Source organism: Corapipo altera, unplaced genomic scaffold, assembly GCF_003945725.1.
Source record: "Corapipo altera isolate COAL_440 unplaced genomic scaffold, ASM394572v1 61286, whole genome shotgun sequence".
Taxonomy (NCBI): Eukaryota; Metazoa; Chordata; class Aves; order Passeriformes; family Pipridae; genus Corapipo; species Corapipo altera.
Window position 1 is genome coordinate 4,974,995 of NW_020884907.1, and position 26,866 is coordinate 5,001,860.

At 39.2% G+C, this 26,866-nt stretch overlaps 2 protein-coding genes across 2 annotated transcripts in view; both read left to right on the plus strand.

Moving 5' to 3' along the window:
• CCDC112 (coiled-coil domain containing 112) lies at positions 1-8,631 on the plus strand. Its single transcript, XM_027652607.1, has 10 exons — positions 1-170; positions 515-630; positions 1,814-1,935; positions 3,561-3,650; positions 4,634-4,709; positions 5,268-5,658; positions 6,456-6,863; positions 7,530-7,625; positions 8,214-8,332; positions 8,416-8,631. The coding sequence occupies exons 1-10, from the start codon at positions 123-125 to the stop codon at positions 8,444-8,446; spliced, it is 1,497 nt and encodes a 498-aa protein (XP_027508408.1). The 5' UTR covers positions 1-122; the 3' UTR covers positions 8,447-8,631.
• A 120-nt stretch (positions 8,632-8,751) lies between these two features.
• PGGT1B (protein geranylgeranyltransferase type I subunit beta) overlaps positions 8,752-26,866 on the plus strand; it is a 36,230-nt gene continuing 18,115 nt past the window's right edge. Inside the window, 3 exon segments of the mRNA XM_027652608.1 lie at positions 8,752-8,963; positions 14,256-14,374; positions 22,625-22,692. Of these exon segments, the coding sequence (XP_027508409.1) occupies positions 8,830-8,963; positions 14,256-14,374; positions 22,625-22,692 (321 nt within the window). The 5' untranslated portion in view covers positions 8,752-8,829.

The window sequence follows — 26,866 nt, forward strand, 5'->3', positions numbered from 1 at the left end:
ACACAGACGAAACCAGGGCCAGTAACACCAGCCCTACGGTAGCTGAGAAAAGGAAAAAAAAGAGTTAAATCGTGTGAGGAAAAGGCGCGGCCGCCCCTCCCCTCAGCGCAGCCGGCGGCAACATGGCCGCGCTGGCCACAGCCCTGGCGGCGGCCGCCGGGCAGCAACAGGTAAAGGCCTCCCGGTGTCCCGGCGGGGGCGGAGGGATGAGCCTCCAGCTGTAGGAAGCAGCGCGGGTTTGTGGGGCTGGCCGCGGAATGGCAGCCTCTGCTAAAGCAAGCCGGTGATGTTTCATTTCTGTGTTGAAGGAGTGCTTTTTTATGTGCGGTCACCAGCTCGCCGTCACTCCTCACTCCAGTTTCGTACCTGTGCGGCTGGAAATTAGTTGACTCGCGCCAGCAGAAAACAGAAGTGATGCTGTCACTCTGCACTGTGGTGTTGTCTGCTTAAAACTAACCAATGAGCATTTAAAAAAATACTGGTTGTGAATAATACTTTATTTTGTTATCTACAGAATGAGGGCTGTTCCAGCGCTGCAGGTGCTGGTCTACAATTTCAGAACTGGAAGATGAAAGCTGAGCCAGCTAAGAAAGTTGAATTCATAAGAAGTGCAGAAAAGCTAAAAGCTCAGTAAGTTAAACACTTCATAAGTATGTTTTCATTCTGTTCTGGAGGTAGCATTAACTCGATGTTTAAATAAGAATGTATAGTAATGAAATCTTCAGGTTAATGTTTTTTTTTCAGGAGCTCAGAAAAATTACTGTGGTTGTTACAGGAGTTCAGGATAGGCTTAGGAGCTCCAAAATGCCCTGTTGTTCCAACTGCTATTTGGACTTCGGCCAGTCATCTTGTTTAGTAAGAACTGCTTTAGGTGCACAAAAAACGAAGTGTGTGTGCGGCACAATTGGGTTCTCAGTTTTCCTACTCAGCTGTGCTTACACTTCTAAGGAACTAAAGCCCTTAAGACATACTAACAAAAGGGGAATTGCAGCAGCATTACAACAGCTTCTTCAGAGAAAACTGAAAGACTTCATCTAAAATATTTAGGCCACTGCTTTGGAAAATGAGGGTTCAAGACAGTTCAGGCACAGAAGTTATTTAAATCTGTTTCCTTACATCTTGACTAAGTGCTGGTAACAACTACACTGGTGGCTGAAAGAAAAGGGAATTTTCTCCTTGAATGGATGAGCTTTATGAAGAATAGTGATGGCGGAATAGTGGTGTAGCCACTTGGCTGAAGGAGACCTTTGTAGTTGTGAATCCAGAATGAACAGTGGCACTTAAGTCTCACAGCAGTACTTTACACTGTCTGACTGAATTGACTTCACCTTGATTACCTGGGATATGGCTAGGTAATATAGACATTCCTAAGCAGCTTGAAATGAGTCATGCCATCTACCTGTGGCTCATTGTCCCTCTGTAGTGTTGTTTGTGCTGGGGCTCCATCTAGGTGTGCCACTGTATTAATACAGGCTGTCTGCCTGCACTTTTCTGAGAAAATTCTCATAAGGCTTCCAGATCGTGAGGATACACATAGAATTTCAGGCTGTTTCAGTGTGTGAACCGCTGCCTATCAGCGAGGTGATTTCCTTGTTAATTTCTTTCTCTCTTTCAAGTTCTTCAGTTACTTTGGTGTGTAGTCTTGTAACTGCAGAAAGATTTTCCTTGAAAACAGTTGTAGGAACAAACCAGGGATTTGTAAAAAATCTCAGACAGTCCTGTTGACATAGCCTCAGCTGCACACTAACCTTGGAAAATTTTGGGGCTTTGCTGAGTGTTCGTGCCCTCTCACTGTGGCACCCTTTTTTTCTAGGCTTGCAAATATAGAAAAAGACAAAAGTGGACTTCTTTATAATAGGAAGAGTGATTTCAGGGTAGAATACAGAATTCTAGAGGATCTGGAACGCAGCATGACTGTCAGCAGAAAAATGGAAAGTAAGTGGGATTTTATTTCGGTTTATTGTTTGCCTTTTTTTTCTTTAATCTGCTGTTGTTTCTGTAAATGGTTTAATAATCAGCAGTGAAGAGAGATTAGTTTAGGTGGAAGCTATGTACTGATAAGTGTGATAATTTCACTGTGTGTACTGCTTATAAACACTTCCACAACTCACTTGCAAAATTCAGAAATATAAACATTTTGGGCCTTCTGTATTTTCTTTTAATCTTGAATGTAAGAGATACCACTCACAAAAAGTTTGGTGGAAAGGTACCGTTCCAGAAACTTGGAATCAATTTTGTGCGTGTATTGCAAACTCTAATGTAGTCTAGCTAAGGAACAATAAATACATTCTTACCATAACATTCACACACTGATTGCTGTCTTTAAATATAAACAGTTCTGTGTTTGCATTTTTTTTAATTTTTGGGTCATGACTATTCCTAGTGCTGTGAGATGGTACACAGTCTGTCCTATAGTATCTGTTCCACTTACAGACTAATAATATAATTCTAGAAAAAAAGTTACTCCCTGATCACAGTTCCTGGATTCTTTAAAAAGTAATCAAATAAATCATGCTATGTCATCTGATATAGATCAAAATAAGTGAAGAAAGGAAAGGAATGTAGAGACAACTAAAAGTACACTTACCTTATGAATTTGCATATGTTTTAATATGCATCTTTAAGGAATCTTACAACATCCTTTACATCTTGCAGTCCTTAAGAAATGTAAGTATTTTGAAGGAATGACTAAGCTAATAAGTTCAGAAAATTTTCCAGGAGTAAGAAGGGAGCATGGAAGTATGAATGGAGATAATGTTACGAGAAAACAAAGAGGACAGTGATGAGAGGTGTAAGACGCTACATGTGAGATGTGAAGGAATGTTGGAGTATGATCTTGTAGAGTATGTACAAGAACACTCAAAATTTCCATTTGCTTCAGCATGATTTGTGTGCTTTTGCACTTTCTGTAGTCTCAGCAGGAACCAGTAGGGTCATGTCTTAGCTACTTTTTGTTACATTTAGGTCTTGGAATCTCTTATTCCTCTCTTAAACCAAATCTTTTAGGATGGAAGATACAGCTCTTTAGTACCTAAGATGTATCCAGAACTTCATCCTCCTCAGTATCTTATTTATGGACTGAGGAGGAGCCAAGTGGTAAAAAAGCAAATAAATGCACGCATGCTTGGAGTTCACAAAAACATTGATTCTACCCTATTTAACACAGCAAACAAATAAATCTCATTGAAGCAGTGCATTCACATACACTTTCCAAGTTTGCTTTCTCTTCACAGGCGAGTGTTTTGAGGCCTAGGTCAAAGTTGCCCTCAAAACTCTAGAGAAGTTATCATCTACATAGGCAGTATTCTCCAAACTCCCCCTTGGAAATGGGAGCTACTAATTTTAAAATCTGTTGATGCTGTGTGGGGAGGTGCAAGGACCATGTGGTCACCTACATGCAGTTACAGATATTACAGCAGTTTCTTATGATCAAACACAATTTGTGTCCCTGCTTAGATTAAATCCCCAGTATATTTTGGATACTTCACTGGTCTTGTTCTTGTGTGGAATTTAATGCACAGAGAAACTTAGAACTATCAGCACCTTATTTTGTTTAACAGAAGCTAAAATCCTGCAGCAGCTATCAAAAATACAAAACAATGTGAAGAGACTTCAGCAACAATTAAAGGATGTGAAGCCTACACCAGAATGTAAGTCATGGTGACAGATTTAAAAACATTTTCGCCTACAGACAGGTTTCTTGTATAGTTGGACTTGTCGTTGTCCTTCTATAGCAAATGCTGCAACTTATTCACGTAAGATGGTTTGAAACTTTTGGGAAATAGGCACTAAAAGAACCGTTTGCTTGTGATACTCTACTGCCTTGTGTAGAGCTTAAGTTGAGGCCCTCCTACTAGCTGAGGGCTTTCTGATGCTAGATAAAATGCATCTCATTTCATTTATTCAGTGTTTATCTAAAAAAAAAAAATTATCTTCTTAAGATGTCAGTGAGGATACCAAGAACTAGCAAGGCATGAAAGCTGAAATAAGAGTTTTAGATTATATAAGTTTACCAAAACCCAGGTTAGTTAAACTATGTGTTCAGTATGTATCCACAGAGATTTATGCTGGTTTAAAACAGATTCTAAAACTTTTTTCTACCATTACAAAAGCAATCTTCTCTGGAAAACTGTCTTACTTTCTTTCTCAAAGTCAGGACTACAGCATGCTGAGAGCACAGGACAGTCTTACTTCGATGTTTTTTTGTCAGCTTTGTAAAAGTAGTGACCTGCAGGCTAAATAGGATCGCTACAGCCTGGTATAAGCCAAAGATTTGAGTGTGTTTAAGTCAGTAACTGCATAAACTGTTTATAAACTGTTATAAAAAAACAAAAGCAGAACTCTTTAGGGATAAGGCTGTCTTACTCAGACAATCAGTTGAGGGTTAGTCAAAATGAGACTTCTTTAATGGAAATAAACATTTATACTGAGATTTGCATCTAGTTAGCTAAGTCACTGCATAAACACACTTTTTGAATAAATAAGAGTCTGTCTTATAGGGCTCTTTGAGATGGAAATGCATGCTTTTTTGTGCACTGAAATACATGTCCTGAAAGTCTCTGCATTTCTGGATAGTGCTGGTAAATACTGTAGACTTCTTAAGTTATATGCTTTTTTTCTTTTCCTCTTTTAGTTGTTGACAAGCTCAAGGAAATGATGGAAGAAACTGAAAACGCAATCAATGCTTTTAAAGAGGAACAGAGGCAAATGTATGTTTATACATCCTTCAGCTACAAGAAAAAGTGCTTTCATAATACACAGTGAAAACTTTGCATTAGTCCAGCAAACTGTTCTTTAGATTTACTCTTTTACTAGTGATTCCTGTGGTGCGTAAATCATTAGAGTCCTGATAAACTCTGTTTCAGACAGACTATTCCAGCATTCCAATGTAACAACCATTTGCCTAAGAAAAGGCTTTTTAGAGGAAGGCTGCAGAAGACATTAGATTGTGGGGGTTTTGTTGATGACTGTTGTTCTGTTTTCTGAGTGGGTTTGTGGGGATTTTCCTTCCTCTCTACTGGTGTCAGGAGGGGATTGAGTTAGTTGTATGAGTGCCATAAATGTCTGCTTTCAGTAAAAGGGTAACTTAATTCTCATTGTGTAGTGCTTTATTATCAGATCATTACAACTGTGCTGTTACCACTTCAGTTCTTAATCTTTGAAGAATAGCTTTTGTGTGGCATTGAACAATTCCAAAATTCATTTTTGGTGAATGGACAATGAATACTGGATTTTTTTTCTTACATTGCAGTGTTTGTCACTTTCAGATATGAACAGCTTTTGAAAGAGGAAAAAGCTACCATTAATGAGCTCAGTCTCTTTGAGAGAAAAGTGGAACTGTGGGCATTAGGCAGCTTAACAACAGAAAAAGTTTTGAAAGTACCATCAGCCAGGGTTACAGTTGATAAAACACTGGAAAATCATCTACCCAAAGAAGTAGTAGAGTTTGAAAGATTCCTTCAGCAAACAGGAGGGCGGCAAGGAGGCTGGGATGATTATGATCATCAAAATTTTCTGAAAGTACGGACTAAATACAGAGGAAGGCTGTCTTACATGGATAAAGCCCTTCAGTATCTCGGTGGAAGAACAAAAGAAGATATTGAACAGCATGACAAATGGTATCAAGAATTTCTAATTTTACATGAAAGAAAGAAAGAGGTAAAATAACCCCTCTAGGGCTTTTGGAGATTTAAGAAAAAGTACTTATTTTTAAAATACATACATTTCTTATTTTTGTATCTGCCTCTCTGGTGGTAGTGCTAGATAGATTTCTGTTGGTATATAACTGAGGTCTTTGGCATCCTCAACTTGCCAAAAGTACTTGTCTTTAATAAATAATTACCAATAAGCATAGACCTAATAACACACTGAAGTAGGCTGTGTATTGCCAAAGTATGTTATAAAAGCTTCTGGTGGTAGTGGTCTAGCAAGTTAGATGCCAATCCCGGTGCAGCAAGTGATCCTATCTGAAATTACAGTTCCTATTACATTTGTCCCTAAGAATGTTGGTCCCTCTCTATAGACAATCTACCTATGCCAGACCACACTGACATACAGAATTATGATTCTCTCAAAAACTATCCATCTGAGTAATAAAGGATGGACTGACATAAAAACTATTATGAAATAATAGGTTGAATTGTTAATTTGAGAAAAATAGGAACTGATATATGTTTGTATTGAAAAAGCATATTACACCAACATTCATAACTACCCAAAGTTATTATAATTGCTGTAACTGAAACCGGTTTAGCAGATATCTATTAAACCTGCTCATGTGATCCATAAAATAGAAAAAAAATGTGAGAAAATGTATGTAGGTGTTTCTTTGCCTTAAGTTTTGCCTTAAGTAAACTTCTAATTCCTATCTGCAGTATGTTTCCATCAGACTGAATCAATATGAATCTGTAAATTTTCGTTAAAACCTTGGATATTTTCCTGCCGGTCTCTTGCAGTCAATTAAGAAGTGGAAAGAAAAGCAGCAGGAAGAAAAAGAAAGAAACCTGAAGGAGAAAGAGAGATCAGAAAAAATGCTCAAGCAAAAATGGCGACAGCATGAAGAAGCTCAGAAGCAAAAAGCAGAAGAAGAAAGAAAAAGAAAACAAGCAGCAGTTGAAGCATGGAAGAAACAGAAAGCAACAGCATTTGCAATGGAACAAGTGTCACAACTGAAACTAGAAGAGAGAGAGAAAAGGCAGGAAAAAGAGCGCCAATGCCACGTGAAGTTACTGTTGGAAAGGAATACCTTGCAGAAGAAAGTAAAGGAGGAACTTGAAAAGCTTGAAATTGAGAAGAGAGAGGAAGCTGAAAAGGAGGAAGGGAAGAAAATTGCTGCAGAAAAAATTTCTAGGTTTCAAGAGCGTGTGCGTAATTACATCTTCATTTATGCATACGTTATATACATGTTAAACATTTTTAAAATCCAAGTTTCATACACATAATTGATTCACTATGAAAACAGCATCAATTGCAGACAAAAAATAGTATGAAACTTGATTTTAGACACAGGTGTTCCTTTTCCTCAATATCTAAATTCTACAAGATTACTCAAGCCCATGTTTCTTTCTACATATAGAAGTGGTTTCATTTACTTTGGTGTAAAAATGAGAAAAACTACTTGGGCTGTGTTGTCCTCTGTGCTATAGAAAACGTCAGAGGACCTGAGTGTTGGATGCAGATGAGATAAAAAGAGATATTTCAATATCCTCACAGCTTTCAGTAGCTGTTAGGTAAAATTAGATCCCATATCAGCATAAGTGCCACTACTGGAGAACTGATATTACTGTCAGCATTCAAACTAGAGTTTTATAAAAAGAGTTTAAACTACTCCACTTTTTTTTCAAAGTCACATAACTATAATTTGTTTGTGCAGGACAAGCTATAGTAAGTAGCTACCTAGTGAAACTTCCTGTACTATGGCAATAATTTCAAAACAAAAAATAATTAACCGTGAAAGGCTACATATATATCTTTATATCATTTGTTTTACTTCCAAAGAAAAGTTTACTTTTCCATTAATTATATTTCAGGATCTACATAAACTGGAGTTAAGGGTTTTACAGAAACAAGCTAAAGAAATAGAGGAACAAGAAAAAGAAAAAAAGTTGGCAAAGTTGAGAGAGAAGGTAACTTTTTGTTTGTTATAATCTGAGGTGTGTGCAGCATGGTGGTTTAAACAAATTTTCTTTCATTGAGCTAAAAAGCAATGGTTTTTAATTATCTAAATGGTTGATAAAGTAATTTTTGTTATCAGGAGACAAAAATGCAGCAGGCATAGTTGTTCTTGTGTTTAAAAACAAAACAAAAGATGAGCATTTATTTATCTCATGGCAGTATTTACCTGGGTAAAGCCTGTAGGTCATAGAATGCTGCAATATGGGTGCTAGCTTTTATTTTTTGAAATGGTTTTCTATCATTGGTTAAATAAGTAGACTGGCTTCTGGAAGCATTTTGAGTACACCGGGTTTTGAAAGAGTTTAACCTTTTAAATTACTAAAATTTAGTGACAGCAAGCAGTTGTTGCCCCTCTTACTGATTTCATGTTTCACCCATCCCCTGTGATAGTATGGAGGGAAATGTCTCGTTCTGTCTAGCCGGGTCTGTTATGTTTACTCTGCACCTGTTTCTGTGATGAACGCCCGAGGAGTGTAATGTAACTCCTGTGATCAAGGAAAAAAGATCAATTTTTTGGGGGTTGTTTGTTTCATTCTGAGGTCGAGATTCAGGTAACCAGAGACCGATCCGAGTTGCACAAAGCTACCAAGGGCTGGGAAGAACGTAGGAAGGAGATGGCACCAGCAGCTTCAGAACCACTGTTACGTGTTACTCACAGGTGAGGAAGGAGCCCAGGACGTGTAGCCTGACAGAGGTGCAGTTAATGTACGAGCTCTTTATGCCTTTTTGCTTTGTTGTCAGGGCTGTCCCAGCCTGGAGAGGAGGGCTATAGCTGCGCCCCAGCCTGTCCCTGCCGCAAGAGGAAGCAGCAGCCAGCACTTTTCGGAAGCCAGCACAGAGTTAGCTTGACACATGACGTGTCAAGCCTTTGTATTTTGAGAGTGTCGGGTTGGGAATGCTGCCTGTGGGACCGGCCGGGCGTGATGTCCCTTCGCATTAAAAGCACGTTTCCCCACAGCTGCCTGGGACAATCCCTTCGGGGTGGGGTGGGTCGTCGCACTGGCTCCCGCCCTTTCCTTTCCCCTTCCGCTTTGCCCCTTCCCCTGTTCTCCTCTTTCGTCTTCCCCCTTCCCTTTCCCTTCCCTTTCCCCGCCCCGGGGCGGGTCCCGCGGGTGACGCGGTCCGGGCGCGCCGGGCGCGGGCAGCGGCGGCGGGATGGAGATGGCGGCGGCGGCGCCGTGCGCGGGGGAGCCGGAGCGGCTGGAGTTCCTGCGGGATCGGCACGTGCGCTTCTTCCAGCGCTGCCTCCAGATCCTGCCCGAGCGCTACTCGTCCCTGGAGACCAGCAGGTAGCAGCGGGACGGGCTCTCGTGCTTCGGGCGGGCGGCGCGCCGCCGTGTCCCGCCCGGCGACCCCCGCCCGTCCCGGGATGCCGCCCTCACCCCCTCCCCGCCGGGCGGGCGCCTCCACGGGAAGGCCCTGCCGGAGGCTGCCTGGCCTCCCGCGGCCGTGGGCAGGGAGCAGCCCCGCCGTGGCCGGAAGGAAAAGCGTCCTTGTAAATCCGGCCACTGGCAGAAGGCTCCCAAAAAAACCGGGTTGATGTAGGGGCGTAGTCTCTGCTCGCGTAAACTGCCCGATATCCCCGCGGGAAGACTTGTTGATCCTTTTAATCTGTTTTCAGTCCATTGCTTAATCCGCCCTGGAAGCCATTTTAAAATAAGTTACTTAAGCTTTTTGTTGCTCTGGGTCAACACGCAGAAGATTCTTGTTCATGTAAGAGAAATATTTTAAGTCTTCATTTGTTAGTATAAGAGATAAAATACCAGTGAAGTATGTTATGAGTTAGAGGGACATTTGTTCCTGTAATGACTTGAGAACGTACTTACTTCATGTTCTTGAAGTATTCACCTAAGATAATTGGTTACATCTGAGGCACAAGAAGATCAATAACTTGATTGTCAAGCTTTACCTGATAAAAACATGGAGATATGCAGATCGTTTGATATCTTATTCAACCAATAAAATCATCAGATTCTTTTCACAGTATCACCTTCTGCAAGTCATTCTGTGAAGAATGCTCAATGGCTCTGATCAGGTTGTCCTGCTGAATCAAGCTTTATTTCAGTTGAGAGCACAAACACTTGGCAGAACCACGTAAGGACTAGCACAAGTAGTGCCAAACTGTGTGTGGAGAGGGGCTAGCACAGGGCTACAAAGATGATTAAGGAACTGGAACATTTGTTATGTGTGGAAATGTTGAAGGAGCTGGGCCTGTTCAGCCTCAAGAAGAGATGACTGAGAGAGGATCTTTTCAATGCATTCAAATATCTTAAGGATGAGCAGCAAGAGGATTGGGCCAGACTCTTCAATGGTGCCCAGTGGCAGGACAAAGGGCCACAAACACAATCTGAAACACAGGAAGGTCCATCTGAATATGAGCAGAAACTTCTTCACTGTGGGGGTGACCAATCACTGGGACAGGCTACCCTGAGAGGTTGTTGAGTTTCTTTCCCTGGAGGTATTCAAAACTTGCCTACACATGATCCTGTGCAACTTGCTCTGGGTGAACCTGCTTTAGCAGAGAGAGAGCTGTACTAGATGATCTCCGGAGGTCCCTTCCAACCCCAACCATTCTGTAATTTTGTGAAATTTTTATTTCAGAGCTGCAAATAATTTATTCATTAAGAATTATTTGGTATTTCAGTGTACGTTCTCAGTTATTTTAGATGACAGCTAGAGGAAGTCTAGGCCTCCTATACTTTTAACAGGTTTTAGACCTTAAAGGTACCATAACATGGAGATGTGTTAGAATGATAACAAATAGCTAACCTTAGCCCACTGACATATGAAAGTGCTAAAGAAATGGGTTGTCTTTGGTCTAGAAGAGGAAGAATCTGATCACAGTCTTCTGTTACTGAGAAACTAGCTACAGAGAGAGATGGAGGTGTGTTCTTTAGAAGGGACCATGGTGACGGGGCAGGAGACCACGGGAATAAGGTGCTTCAGAAAGAATTGTGTGGATGTAGGATAATATTCTTCATCGTTGGAGCGGTTAACCATGAACAGCTTACCCAGTGAAGTGATGAAGTCTCCATCGAGGACTTGGCTTGTCAGGGTCCTGGGAATCTCATCTGAAACCCTGTGTTCTGCAGAAGGTGGGATCAGTGAGAGACCCTGATTGCATTGCCAAGCTTGTTGCAGTTTGCCACTGATCTGAAACAGAAGTTCCAGTTTACAAAAAGTCTTCTGCAATCTTACTGAATAATAGTAACAATAATTGTTTGAGAACTCTTGAGAAATTAATTAGATGTCTGAGCTTTAATTTGATGTGTGGTCATAGTAGCCTCAGTACCTTGAATAACCAATGCCTAGTGTATTGCACATAATAGCTGTGCAGTACTGGAAAAACACTTGTTTTCTGAAAATTGGAACCATCAATTTAAAACTATTTCATGATACTTTAATTTTTGGTTAATGAGCACAGTCTAAGCTTTCAATTGGAATAAAAATCATGGCAGTGTAAATTCATGCGTTTTTTGTAGTTGTGAAGTTTTTACTCAGCTACAGATTTTTTGGTTCTCTTACAGTGATTTTTAGATCAGTGTTCTGCAGGTGTGCATGCATGACTGTTGACAAAAGGGGGGATTAAACCATAAATGCATCATCCCCAGTGTGACCTCGAGGGTACTAAGTTTGCCTTTTTGCCAAGGTCAAGGTCACTGAATTCAGCAAACCTTAAGCAAACCTCTGGAGCTGATACTGCTGCAGAAGGAAATGCTTTTAACCTTTTTATTCTTGCTTCCCCTGTTCCTGCTTTTGCGTGGTTCCATCGTGAATTAGAGGGGAAACTCAATTAAATTAAAGATGTGTTAAATAAATAAATAAAATCATTTGTCAGTGAGATGTTTTTTGTTCACTGCAGTGCAGCATTTGTAGTCGCCAGACACGGGTGATAGTGACTGAAATTTTCCACACTCTGCTGGTCCATTCTGACTTAGGCTGTAGATTGTCAAATAATAAGGGAGAATAAAGAAAATTCGTTTAATGTTCTTTACTCAACTTTTTGGCTCAAAGCCTTCGTAATTATTTTTGTCTGTAGTTATTGCGTGCAACAGTAGTTGCAGCAAGAGTGCTTTTTAAGTGTTCTTATTGATAGTGTTTCATGCATAGATTGCCTGTACTGTCAGGTTTTGCAGGAAAGTCAACTCCTAGTCTCTGAAGTCCTTCAGATTGTGGTACTTCGTGGTGCTCCTTGTAGCACACCTAATCAGTTTCTCAGATCAGTCATTTCAAATGCTTTTTGAACTCTGCTGAGAAACTGTAGTCTTTGTTCATGGCTGAAGATAAAGAGGTCTGAATATGTCATCAGAGATGTCCTGTTGACCGTCCTCTATGGAAATGACTGTAGATAAAGTTCTTACTCTTCATGGCATGTGTCGCCTAAGATGCTGCTAAGAGTTGTTTTTGTAGGAACATATGTCTGTTAAGTTTCTGTGAAGTAGGATAGCCTATGGAGTAAGGATGCAGTATAGGTGGCTGTATTGAGACCTATGTCCAGTGGTGCCAGATCTTCTTGCCCATCACAAGAAAATTCCAACACACACAGGCTGTTCCTTAGTAATGCTGGAGACAATCAACTCTGAATAAGTAAAGTGAAGCCCAGCTGTAGGTAAAACCACTTTTTAAATTCATGTATTTGACATGTGTTTTTAACTATAGATGAGATTTACTGTCTGTGTTGTATACACAGCTTTGTGGTTTGGGACCTACTTTGCAGCAGTTTCTAGTGCTGATGTTGGCATGTTGTTTGTGCCTTATTGGAAGTAGCTCAGCTAAGTAAAATAGTGTGAAAATGTGTTTTAAGTAGTTCTATTAGAAGACTGTCAGTGTTCATGAAAATCAGAACATATAGGCAGTGTTTCAAATAAATAATTTCCTGTATCTGAACAGTAAATTCCTTGGAGTTTTTTTATAAAAGTAGTGATTTTGTTTGAATTAGTGGTTTATTATCCAGGGTCAGATTTTGAGTTAAACAGATCTGATCAATGCAATAGTTGATAAAAGCCTTGAAACATTAATTTTCCACTTTCAAAAACAATTTTTTGTATCAGAAGAGTTAAAAGATACTCTTGCTCTACATAGAAGTACCTTTTTGTGCAACATACTTTTTTTAGCTTTCTCTACTCAAAAAATGTATTTGTAATAATAATAATTGTAAAGAAACATATTTTACCAGCCCAGTGATAGAAATGTCACCCTTGGAGGTTATGCCACTGTACTGAGATTAGTGTCTCCTTCGTTGTCATTTGGCTGCTATGTTTTAATTAGAATAATTCTTATGGAGCTGTGTTTTGGGCTGACTCACATCACCATTTTTTCCTTGGTCTTACTGTTTCGAGTTCTGATGCAGAACCACATGCAGAAATTAGGTGGCTGTAGAGGTGCCTACCCACATCTGTCTCCTCGTCTTCAGAGGTGCCTACTGCTGGTGGCCAGGGTGGCTCACCACCTTGTGAGGAAAATGCAAATTACAGCTTGATCTGCTAAGGAAAGCTGATATTAACTTTTGGTTTTCCTTGACATGCTGAATTGTAGTTTCTGAATATGTACCGATTGTTTCACAATCCCTCGTCTTATCTGGTGAAAGGAGAGCAAGAATTTCTAGGAGGATAGGCAGACACGAGTGTGGGTGGCAAAAATATACATCCAGCTAATTTTAATGTGAGTCAGAACTTTGGGCTTCCAAGGTACCATTACATGAGTGTTTTCTCTCATAGCAAACTCTCTGAGAGTAGTGTGGCTTTGGTGCTCTGTCAGAGTGAGCAGTGCAGCTGTTTGAAGGGCCATGCTGTTTGTTGGGTGGCTGCAGTGCTTTGAGGTAAAAACAAACCCTGCAAAGAAAGTGTTAGTTAGCAGATCTGGTAGGATAAGTTTATGGAAGGAGACAGATTGCGTGAAAGAAGGACTTTTGGTGTCCTAGCTACTCCACTACTCTATTGAATACTTGAATTTGGTTACTCAATTTTAGATGTTTAAAAAAGGTAGTCGTCTAGGTTGTTTTATGCCCGAGGACAAGAAATAAATAGCTCTAGATGTTTAATTCATCCTGTGTGCATATTTTTGCATTGTTTGCTTACAAAGTAGGCTTTGTAGTTTGACACTTGAATTCTAAGCATCTGAAACTGGGTTTGGGGCACAATGAGAAGCAGCTTGCTGTAGTTAAGGGTTACCTTGCATATGCACTTAATGCATATTTAGGGGATTATTCATGTAAGAATTTTTCACAGAGAACTAGAGCTCCATATATTAATAACATAACCTAGTTTACTTTGTAGTAAGTTGTTTTGTTGGGTATTTTTTCAGGTAAACAGGCTCATAGGTTAATTTTGAGTTGGCATATCATTATTATATAAAAGAAGAGGCAGCTTAAATAAAAAAACTTGTTGAGAAAGAGAAATATCTACAGTACAAAGGACATTATTTTATCCAGTAGATACATTTCATGTTTTCTGAGCTAGTCTCTGGGTTGCACCACTGTCAAAAGGCTGAGAATTCATAGATGAATCTTGTTTCTGCAACATTTTGTTAATTTCCCCGTGGTATTTATGGTGGGAAGTGTAAGTCTTATCTTTTTCTTTTAGGTTGACAATTGCATTTTTCGCGCTCTCTGGTCTGGATATGTTGGATTCCTTAGATGTGGTGAACAAAGATGATATAATAGAATGGATTTATTCCCTGCAGGTCCTTCCCACTGAAGACAGTGAGTGAGTTTTTAGTTTTTTTATCGATATTAACATCTTTACTTTTGCTTTCTACTTGGGGAATAGTGGATGGCTCTAGTTTTTGTAAAATACAAGATTGACCTTCCTGAAGTGCTGTCCTGATAATTTCAGATAGTCATGTCAAGGAAATCTTGGAAATAGGTCCCTCACAAGTAATAAAGGTAGAAAAAGCAGAAATTAATTTGAAGATAAACCAGTATAAAATAGTATAATGAAGTTGCACCTTTGGGCATCTCAGAGGAATGTTTCACCTGACTCTAAAAGAAATGCATATGTTATGTAACTATTACAAGTCTAGTAGTGTTTATGTTGAATTCCACTCCTATACCAGGAACTCTGAGCACAGATGTGGTTATTTGGAACAGCTTTTGGAAAACTGGAGGTGTAAGGGTAAGAAGCAAAAAGGATAAACAGTCCCTGCTTGAGAAAATAAAATCTGTTCTTTAGATCTGTGAAGGTTGAATTTACCCAAGGTTTTTAGAGGGAATAATGCTGTTGCTGTATCCCAGCTGTCCTCAGATTGGAAGGTGCATAACAGATCCAAGCTGGAGAGGGAGCACACAGGAAATGTCTGTTTCCTGGTGACTTGACAGAAGTTAGGGAGGTGCTCTTCCTGTGGGCTAGGTGATGTTGGCAATTTCTTCTGTGGCACTGCAGATGAGTGGTGACCAGCAGTAGAGTGGGTGGGAGGGAGGGAGATGTGGGTGAGGCGCTGCTGCTTTACACCAGGCATGTTAAAAGCTGGTGTGGGTACAGATAGCTCCAGGCTGGTGGTTCTCTAGAGAAGAGGTAATTCCAGGTGTCTGTCTGTAAAATCAGGAACATGTACTTTGGATGGATGTAGAAAGAAAATTGTGTGTTTTCTTCTATTATTTAGTCTAATTATATACTACAGATTAGCTCTCTAAAATCTGTATATAGGGTCTCTAAAATCAGTTTTGTGAAATAAAAACATTTTTATGAAGTAAGCATTTGGAAGTCAGGATAGCTGATGCTTTCTTTATGCAGTAATAAAAAGATCATTTTTCTTACTCTGGAGACTTAGGAACCTTCAGATCCACCCCAGGAATTAGTTTTAATAGATTTCTTTTGTCTTTTGTTGTATTCCAGGACCGATTATAGAAAATTAGGAATTTGGATCACATAATTATTCCTGCAACATTTTAATCATGAGGAGGTGCCTATACCTTACCATTAAAATTTTTTTCCCTGTGTACATGCTTTGTTTTCACGAGTTCCTCACTTTCTGACTTTTGTCCCAGTCTTCAGAAGTGTATTCCAAAAGATCAGGGAAGTTTGCAAGATTAGAGAGATTAAAATGGGCATTGTTATTTGTTTGTCATTGATAGTATGAAGTAGTTTTTCAGGGGGTTCTACCTGGCCAATATTTGGAGTATTCCCACTGTCAAGAACCTCCTGGGGAGGGCAGTAAAAATCTCAGCACACAGATGTGGAGGCTGACAGTCCATGGTGCAGTAGAGATGTGCTCCTTTTTTTTCTAGCTATCATCCCCTCATAAAACCACAGGAGGGTAGTTTTGAGGGAGGGTATTTTTGGCAGTGCATTCTGTGTTTTCTAAATAATAAATCTCTGCTTTTTACCATGAGAACAAGCTTCCCTCCAATCCTGTATTTTCATATCACATTGTAATAACTCTTATTCTTCTTACGCTTTTGGTAATAACACTACTCTTATCTTGGTCATTTGACCCCTAAAGCTTCAGCATTATTTTTATTTAGTTTTTACTTCATCTACTAGAAAATAGACAGTGTAAAATGTAAATTATGCCAACAGCAGAAAGTAGAATATTGGATGACTAAATGTGAAGAAGAGAATGTCTACCCTTCTGTAATGTCTACTTTCAATAAAATGTATTGACTTTCTGGTTTTTAATCCTGGGTGCGTGCAATGCTTGTTAATTGGCAGCTTCCCAGTAACAGAGCTCTTACTCCCTCTTTTGGCCTGTTTGAAGAAGTGTCTAAACTCCTGTATGCTACAGCAATGAAGTTTTTGCTTTCAAAATGCTTGTGCATCTCTAGTTAGAGATGGGTGCCTGCTAGATGAATCAGAATCCTTCTGGGTAAAAAAAACAAACAAGCAACCACAATACTTTGCTTTTAAAGAAACTTACTATTGCAGCTTTTTTAACATTCATTTTGATAAATCTGTGTTTCTGTGGAATATTGGTTTTAGACATTTAAATTATAACTCTTTTTTATAATGCAGTTTCTGCAATGACAAATTCCAGCAATCTAAAGTAAGTCTTTACTTAGTTTGGTTCTGGGACTGAAAACCAATTTAAAACCTATATTTTAAATTGGAATATATTTTTACAGAATCTTGGGATTTGTTTTTGATCATGTCAGTGGTTGAATTTCTAAAATGGGCAAAGAGAGAATTTCTGTAATTCTCTTCAGAATAAATAAATTTCTCTGCTCTTCACGTTCATCCCTCCAAAGGTTCCATTATCTATAGCACTTCAGTTGATTTTTGCTAAAAGCATTTTTTTCAGATGGCTAATTCAAATTATTTTTAGAACTACTGCTGCCTTACAGTCATTTTTCCAATGGATGGGAGGCAGAACAGTTGATACTTTACAAACTTAGTACCTGTTCATTTTTATCAATAACTATTGTAGTATGTATACTAGCTGGGATAGAGTTTACTGTTTTTCATAGTAGCCCCTAAGCTGCTGTGTTTTGGGCCTAGAGCTTAAAGAGTGTTGGTAACAGCAGTCTTTTAGCTGTTGCTGAATAGTGGCTACACAACATCAAGGCTGGCTCTTTTCTTCTCCTCTGCACTCCTTTTCCCCCAGCAGATACAGCTGGGGGACACAGCCAGGACAGCTGACCCGGACTGAGCTGAGGACTGACCTGAGGGATACTCCACACCATCTGGCATCATTTTCAGCAATAAAAGCTTGGGAAAAGAAGGAGAAAGGGGGCGATGTTTGTGGATCTGCCATTTGTCTTCCTGAGTAACTCTTACACCTGCTGAGGCCCTGCTTTCTGGGAAGTGACTGTTTACCTGCCTGGCTGATGGGAAGTAGTGAATGAATCCCTCCACAACTTTTGCTTCATTTATCAGACTGTCTGTGTCTCACTCCCTGTGTTTTCTCCCCTTATCTCTGTCTTCTTGCCTTGACACTGGAGGGGGAAGTGAGTGGGTGGCTGTGTGGGTGCTTCAGCTGCTGGTCAGGGTCAACCTACCACAGCGGGGCATTACAGAACCTGACAGAAAATTCAGAATTCAGTGGTTTAGGGCACTTCTTAGATAGGGTCTCCCAATGTCCTGTGGTAGTTTTAAGTAATGTGTTTGTATTTACTGCTGTGTAATGTATCTTACAGCTGAAGAAAGCTTCGCTTCAGAGGTTTGTAGTCTTTGAAATTTTTATGTGAAACTAAAGCTCACTAATGCAAAGTGGTGAGATCTTGATCTACCTGAGTAAGAAAGCAAATGTAATGTATGCTCTGTCAGCCTAATTGAAATGCACTAAAGGAAGATAAAGATTAAGGTCTGTCAGGATAGTATTCTTCTGTGGGTTTATTGCAACTGTGATTCAAACAAATAATGTCCTTTAGGTACCATAATTTTAGCTCAGCTGTTTCAGAGACTGGCTCAATACTAGTTTTAATTAGGAGGGAATGGCATGTCACATGTGCAAGCTGACTCTCACACAGAAACACATCCTTAGCCGAATACTTCAACTTATTGCCGCCTTCTGCTTGTTTGAAGGGCTCCTGCCTTCTGTAACTCGTGCTAAATAGTTAGGCTTTATATTGCATAAATTTTGGCCATGGTTACCTTTCCTTCACTTCAGGAAATGCTCTGCTTAGGTGCGTGGCTAATATATATTTTTGGTTTGTTTGTGTGTTCACTGCATGAAGTGGGAATCTTGAAAAAGTACTATTTTCTTTTTTCATTTTGAGGAAGGTGGTGCTCTTTTACAAGCTTTACCAGAAATTATATGTATTTAGACTAAGATGTATTTTTTTAAATGTTAGTGAAACTGGAAAAGGGTTCACAGAAGACCCTCTTTCTCCTAACTGCTTGTTCTTAAGATCCTTATCATGTCAGAGTTTTAATGTTTTTCCTCTCATAGTACAGCTCTTTGTCAGAATTTCAAATTTATTATAATTATCTTTAAGTGCAACTCATAGCAATTTAAGAAAGACGTATCCCACTTTCTTGGAAGCCAGTTCAGCACTTTTAAAACAGAGTGAATCCAGAGCTTTGTGCTCAGGTAATCTAATTGCAGGCAGCAGAGGCACACTGCTTGGCCATATTCATCCACCATCCTCCCACATAGGAACACTGGCATTTGTTTGACCCTGCTTGAGAGCTTGCTGAAATGGCAGGAAAACATGTATTTATTTATCTAACAGAAGGTTAGCTTTGTGTTGTGTTGGTGAGCTGTGTTGACTGGGAGTGCCAGTGCCAGTGCCAACCCACTAGAAGAGAGGGAAGGAAATTGTACTTTTTGACGACTGGATGCTTCACTAGCTTTGCTGTACTAAGAAATGGAACCAAAGAGAACACTGAGACATGTTTTATTTATAGGACTGAACCCACAGAACCCATGCATAGCAGACTGCAAACCATTATGCTACATCACAGACTTAAAACTTACTTCTGTCAAAGACTAGGTTTAGATTTGTAATAATGATTATTTCTTCTTGTGTTGTCAGTACTGAAAAAAAATTATAAAATACCATTGACTGTTTTTTTTAAATTATTGTTGCATTGTGTGCTTTTTGATCATAAGTTTCTTGAGGAGAAATATGAATGTTCTTCCAATATAACTTTCTTTAATGGCTACAGTTGAAGTATTTATCTGGATGTATAATGGACTTCCATTTTAGAGAATGCAACTTTGCATTTTATGACATCCTCTAGTGCTTGGATTTACAGGAATGATTACATCTTTAGCCCTAGTTCAGTAAGAAGAAGTTACACATGTTTTTATCTGGATGTGCTGATGGGGTCAGCCCTTGTTAAAGCTGTGACTTTTTTATTTATATAATAAGATTTCACTGATGTGTGTAAACTTGCTTCTGTACTTGGCAAAATGAGAAAAGCCTTGCAGACAGAGAAATGCATGGATAATCTAAATGTGAAGAAGTAGTGGTAAAAGTTATTAATCCTTCCATTCAAGAGAAATCATAAAACACAAATAACAAAAATATCCTGTCTGTAAAAAAAGAGCTCTTAATAATAAGTCGTCTGTGGTCATCATTGAAGCTTTGTTACCTCTCTTAAGGACTTTCTGGCCTAAGCACACATAAGTAATAGGGTTTTCACAGGAAAGTCTCAGCTGTTGATTTAAGTATGGAGTCTTTTTGTTTTGAAAAGGGGTCAGTTTTCTTTAGTTGTCAAATGTGAAAGTTTTTCCAAGTGGGTTATGTTCAGCTTGCAATAATTATGCAGCAATTGATGAAATGTTTATTACTTTTGCTCTGTCCTAAACTCCTTCAGAAAGTGGTTGTTAGGTCGACGGTGAAAGTGAACACTAGGTGGTACCGTTTCATAGCTGCAGCTGGACTGAGCTTCAGCAAGCTGTGCTGGAGCTGAACTGGTCACTCCAGCAATTTTTTACAAGGGTCGTAAACTATGATCACACCCTTGTAATTAGGGTATATTTAATTTCTACTTCTGATTCTGACAGCGCATTTGTGGCAATTTGTTTGACTAATACCACTAAGCTATCATAAAACAAGAAGTACAAGTACTTTGCAACAGTGTAGTAAAACCAGCTTCACAGAAGGTGAAGTTTCACGTCATGAAGTTTCTTTCATAAACTGAAAGACAGTAACCCTGACTCCTCTTTGGTTCCCATTTGATTTTGAACTTGTGTCTTCACAGGATGCTAAAAAAAATTTCTAGGCGTGACATCAGTGTTCCAGAGTCATCTGGTTAAAAATGAGTGTTTTTCAATTCCTGTTTTAATGCTTCCCTTATCAACTCAGAATTCTATTTTTTAATTCATGTGTTGTGACCAGATATGCAGCAGTCCTCTTGTAATACTGAAGGTCTAGGTAGCATGTATTACGTGCACATTACTGGATTGGAGGAGGGGATAAAATTCCCTTTAAAGTTTCTCTTCTAGTAGTAAGAGTATTAAAGAGTCATGCTGGTCTTTTGTTTCTCCTAGGAACCAGTATGTAAAGTCTAGAATGAGGGATCAGAAGTACTGACAAAAAGAGTCAAATCAGATTTTAAATTGATAGCAATATAGTTAAAAATCCATTTTAAAATTACAGATACTGTTTTGTAGTTGATAGCAGTTTAGTAGTACAAGAGAGGTTTTAAAATACTACATGAAAATTGAACAGCTAAAGGGAGTAATGGATTCTGATTTCATTCATGTACTTTATTTTTAATCTCTTTTCATAATAGCTGCGAATTCAGAAGCCATTCAGGGTGACACACTAAAAGTACGTGACACTTCGGTTACATGCTGCCATTTCTATCTTGATAATGAATTATAAGCTACAGTCTAAAAGGACGGGGATCAGTATTTCCAGGATGAATCCTTCCATCTAGCAGCTAGCAGCTGAGCTCTGTTTGACTGCAGAGCTGTCTTAATTGTAGTGTGTCTTCCTTTGCAGCAGGCCAGAACAGCTGTGTGCTAGTAGGCTAGCAACTTTTCTGGATGAAGGGTTTCCACTTTAGGACCATTTCAAAGTGACTTTTCTTGGTTGCTTAAGCACTTAAGGCACAGATTCTTTTTTATTGAAAATAGGTCAAGTGAATGGTGATTTTTTTTCCACAATGTCGCTTGGGAAATTTGGTACTTAAGAGGCTGGAATTCTAGTTCTTCTCTTACTGATTCATTCACATTGTGTCATTTTTGATATTGTGATTTTTTTTGGACAGTGTCTTTCAGGACCTTGGATTAGTCTTTAATTTAATTTACTGTGCTTTCCAAAGGCTGATGCAACATGAAATTCAAGTATTTGACTCTGGAAGCAACCAGACAAATGTTCTCTGCTGCAAATGTTTAGATTATAACAAAATCAAAAAGTTATGAGTTTTTTTGTCCACAATTACAGATTCTGTTTCTGTTTCCTCTTTGTGGGTATGACTATGCCATATCAGCTTTTAGTGAAGGCTGAAGTTGCTTTCATTACACGTGTAGAATCATTAAAAAGTGGTTTCAATTGAACTGTGGAGGAGGTGGAGAATTGCAGGTGTTTCACTCCATTTCAGTTAGATCCAAAGACTTGTCTTGTACATAAACTTGCATACTTTAGCCAAGTTGAAGTTCTTAGGCTAGTAAAAACTTTCCAGTTTAAATTTTGCATATATGCAGAACATATTTAGAATTAGAAGGTAATATGCTGATAAATTACACAAGAACTTGTAGACCACATTATACAGTGAGTTTTTTAGAGCTTTCAGCTTTATAACTGTTCTTTTTTTTTTAGTCTGTTGCAATTTTCCCTAATATCCGTGAGGATTTTTAGATTAAAGGCTGAAGAATTAAAAAAAAAAAAGGGGGCGGGGGGAGAGAATTTGAGAAATTCAAGAACACCCAGGTGCTGTTTAGCTGCAGCATTCATTAGGCTTTTACTTTCAGAGACTGAGCAGTAAACAGTTGAGGTTTTGCCATGCAAAAGCACAGTTGAGCCCCGCAAACCTGTACTTTACACAGTGTGTGGTTCACACTTCTGTATGCAACATACTCAGGTATTGTGAAACATTTGAAACAAATTATACTGAGTCACTGACAGAAATGTTTGATAGCTACAATGTGCTTACAAGTGCAATTTGTTTGCCCTTGAACATGTTGCGGAGTATCTTAAAACAGTTCTGCTTGTGAACAGACGGTATTACCAGGCAGGAATCCAGGGAGGAATAAAAAAATATGTTAGCTGGGCATTTTCCCAGGGGAGCAATCCTTTTTTTTTCTTTCTGGAGAGCATGGAAGACAATTCTTTGCTGATCCAATGGCTATATTTTCACCAAATTAAACAAAAATGTGTGCTGTGTGCTTTGTGCTTTGTCATTACAACAGGATTAGGTTTGCTTGTAGTTTTCTTTGTTTTGTTTTTTTTTAATTAATCATGGATAACAAACTAAGGTGAAAAACTGAGAGACACATGGAAACTCTAGTTATATTATGAATAGTGTTGGACTAGTGGGTCTTGATATCAGTAGAGGATTATGGTTTATAATGAGAGTTTTAACAAAACAAGTTAGTTGAGTATTGTTTTAATCTTTTCCAGGATCAAACTTGCATCGCTGTGGATTCAGAGGCTCTTCATATTTAGGGATGCCATTCAATCCCTCCAAGGTCAGTTAAGAATGTGTGTGTGTGTGTGTGTGTAATATTTTCAATTAGACAATAAATGATCTTGTGTCTTTTTTATAATATAAACTTCACAATTACAGAATATCTGGAAGGCAGAGATTTTTGCACTGTTAATACACTAAAATGTTTGCAGAGCTTTTAAGAAACATACATAAGAAACATGCTCAAATGATACCTAGGAATTGAGTTTCCAGATCAGTGAAGAAATTGACATACAAATTGTGGCTTGTCTCAGTGCAGTTTTTCTTTCTCTGGTCTTTTGCTAACTTAGGGAAACTTCTCTAGCTCAAGAACTGTCACATGGCAGAGAAGGGCAGAACAGCCCCATATTAAGTAGTGCAGAACATGCTGTTCTTTGGTATCTTAGAATGGTTTGGGCTGGAGGGACCCTTAGGATCATCTCGCTCCAATCCTCTCACCACAGGCAGGGACACCTTCCACTAGACCAGATTGCTCAGGACCTCATCCAGCTTGGCCTTGAACAATTCCAGGGATGGGGAATCCACAACTCCCCTGGACAACCTGTTCCAGTGCCTCACCACCCTCACAGTGAGGAATTTATTCCTAATACCTAATCTAAACCTACTTTCAGTTTGAAGCCATTCCCCCTTGTCCTGTCACTTCATGCCCTTTTAGAAAGTCCCTCTCCATCTTTCTCATAGACTCCTTTCAGGTACTGGAAGGCCACAGTTAGGTCATCTTGAAGCCTTCTCGTTCCCAGGCTGACCAGCCACAACTCTCAGCCTTTCCTCATAGAAGAGGTGCTCCCTCTAATCATCTTCCTGGCCCTGCTCTCATCTTGCCACATCCTTCTTGTACTGGGGACCTCAGAGCTGGATGCAGCACTCTGGGTGGGGTCTCACCAGAGTGGAACAGAGGGGCAGAATCCCCTCCCTTCCACTCCTGCCCATGCTGCTTTTGATGCAGCCCAGGATACAATTGGCTTTCTGAGCTGCAAGCACACATTGTTGTCTCATGTCCAGCCTTTCCTTCACGAGCACCAAGTCCCTCTTGGCAGGTCTGCTGTCGATGACTTTTACTCCTGCTCTGTATCCTCCCAGTTTGAGATTGCCCCAACCCAGATGCAGCACCTTGCACTTAGTCTTGTTAAAGCTTATGAGAATCCCCTGCACCCACTTCTTGAGCTCGTCCAGGTCCCTCTGGATGGCATCCTGTCTTTCAGAAGTGTCAACAGCACCACTCAGTTTGCTGTCATCTGCAGATTTGCAACGGGTGCACTTGATACCTCTGTCTGTGTCATTAATGAAAATATTGAGTAACACTGGTCCCAGTACAGACCCCTGAGGGCACCACTTGTCACTGATGCCAACTGGGACTTTGAGCCATTGACCACTACCCTCTGGATGCAATCGTCCAACCAATTCCTTATCCACTGAACAGTCCACCCGTCAAATCCATAGCTTAATTAAGAGAGAAGGGTGTTGTGGAGGTCTCAGGTCTGCTTAAAGCTCTATCAGTGGATCCCCCTAACTGTCCTGCATCTTTTAGAAAGTAGATCCTATCTGATGCCAATATGCATCATGCCATGTAGGCCATCCCATTGTCAAAAAAGACCACAAAATTTTGACAGTGTCACCAGCCATGTAGCCACATATTATGAGACTGGACCTCTCTGTTTCTTCTGATATCACTGTCTGCATCTGGTATTGCCCTTCCTGTGTTGAATCACGTGTTCGATTGCACCTGATACCCACTCACACATAGGCAAAGCTCTGTTCATCCCTTAAGAGACAATGCTTTGAAGCCGAGGAAACTGAGGTTCAAGAGAGTTAAACTTGTATATGAAAAGAAAGTGCCCTTAATAAAAGAGAGAAAGGAGGTTAGCAGAGGCTGCTAAAAGTGTTGCGGAAAGTTTTATGTCGTTGGATGTGGAAAGTAGAGGCCAGTGAGCAGGAAGAACTGTGAAAAAATGCAGTAGTTCTGTCCTGTGTTTGAGAGTAACTTTATGGTTCTGACTAGCTTGTGGAAATGTTAATCTACATTGGACTGATAATGCATGTGCCTCTTTGCATGGCAAATCAGCAAAGTACTTATAGCAGTAATACTCAGAAGTTACACTTTATAATAAGCTGAAAATAATTGTGAAGGCAGTATTTTACATGTCTATGTTGAGCGCTCGGCAGCATGTGACAGGCAAGGTCATTTGTCTCTTGGTTTGCTTTGGTATTTATCCTGTTACACACTACAGGTGATGTCTGCAGTGAGATCTCACTGTAGTAGCAAGTTTCAGTTGGAATTTACTTCTGTGGCAATCCAACCACCCACTGAGCTTGAAGAAAACAAGGAAAAAATTCTACTTAAAACCTAAACTGATTTGGGATCTGTAGGGGTGACTTACTGAGATAATTTGTTAAAAATAAAGTTTAGATGCAAAATAATAGTAGATAATTTCAATATAGTTGTATAAGGAAAAGACTGAGTTTACTCAGAAGAAAGATGATTACCTTTCGTAACAGTCACCTAAAGAAGGTTGAGGTTGTCATGCTTATATCGTGACATAACAGCACTATATAATGGATAAAGACATAATTTTAGCAAACTGAGATAATAAAAATATATCAGTCTCATGTTTCCTCGAAGATTTGGGTCACTACCATGTGGTGTAGTACATTAAGTCAGTGTATAAAGGTAGAAAATTTTATTCTGGATTTGGTTCTGAGATCTTATAATGGACCCTGAAGACAAAAACTGTGAGATTGACAAAGCATTGTTTTCCCTTCCCAGCCCTTTCTTGTGTTTTAATTTAACTATCAACCGCCAGTAGTATGTGCTTCATACTTAAATATTCTCTTTATAGGAAATGTGTTGCAGTCCATCAGTGTCTTGGAATGTGTTATCCAATCTGCAGAACAAAAAAAGGGGTGGAACCATGTAACCTGTGGAAATAAGCTATAAGGTCATTATTTCTAGAAAACTGTTTGCACATGGATGTGCTTTTTATTCAAACACTGCAGTACTTTTTTCATTGTATCTGCAGTAGAAGGATTGCATCTGCTTGATTTATTGGCATACAAAGGTTTAAAACATTTCCAGCACTGTTACCCTGAAATGTTCCGAAATAACTCAGAAAAAAAAACTTGGAAATCACTGCCGTGACTTGGAGATATGTTTACGGTCTTGTCATTATTCTTTATTCATCATTTAAAAACATTCTATGAAATCTGTCTTGAAAAATAATGTATGAAAAAACCTGTGTTTTGGATTTACATCGATTTTTGATAAAATTTATTACATGCCGCTAGAGTGATTTCATTCTTGAACTCTGAGAAAGTGCCATACCAGAGGTAGCCAAATCTATTCTGTCACTAGGGATCCTTCAAAACAATAGGAAAAAAGTCAAGGATAATGTTAGAAAATCCAACTTTACTAAATGTTGCAAGGATAGCTCATTGGGGTTTAGTTTGGGGGTTGTGTTTTTTTAGCTGTTACCCTTTTAATGTTTGATGGTAATGTCTTTGAAGTTCTTTGGAACAGTAGCAAAACTGAAACAAAAGCGTATCCACTTCACCAGCTTAGCATACAGCCTTTACGAACTGTAACAGTCTTAACTGTAAAGGAAGCATAAGAGTGACTCTTCTGTCACCACATTTAAAACATAATTCATTTTAGAATTAGAAAATAATTATTTTTTGAAATGGCTCCAAGTTCTGCAGTCTCTGATTTGAACTAGCCTTTTAAGTTTAGGGGTGAACAGTCTCCTCGGAGTTTCAGGTGGGCCTAGATATTTTCAATCTCTTTAAAATGTTATAAATCAATTCTAGGGCTAGATTGAAAGCCAATACCTGGAACTTCTTTGTAAGATTGTGGTAAATAACATATGCTTTCACTTGGGGGACAAAAGATTTCTTTTGTGTTCCTGACACAACATTGTATTTTCTCAAGGCTGTAACACTGATACTGATGAAAGATGAATAGTTTAAGAAAATATTTTGCAGAATGACTCAAATAAAAGACAACAATAAATAGAATATAAAAATAAACAGAAGATAACAATAAATACTATAAAGACTCAGGTAAGTCTGGGTCAAAGCATCTCTGTATTGCGTATTTCTTTTATTTTAAGCAAACATCTCTGTATTTTATTTTTGGGGATTCTGAGCAAGCTAGCCTAATGAACAGTGTTGCTGCCCATGGC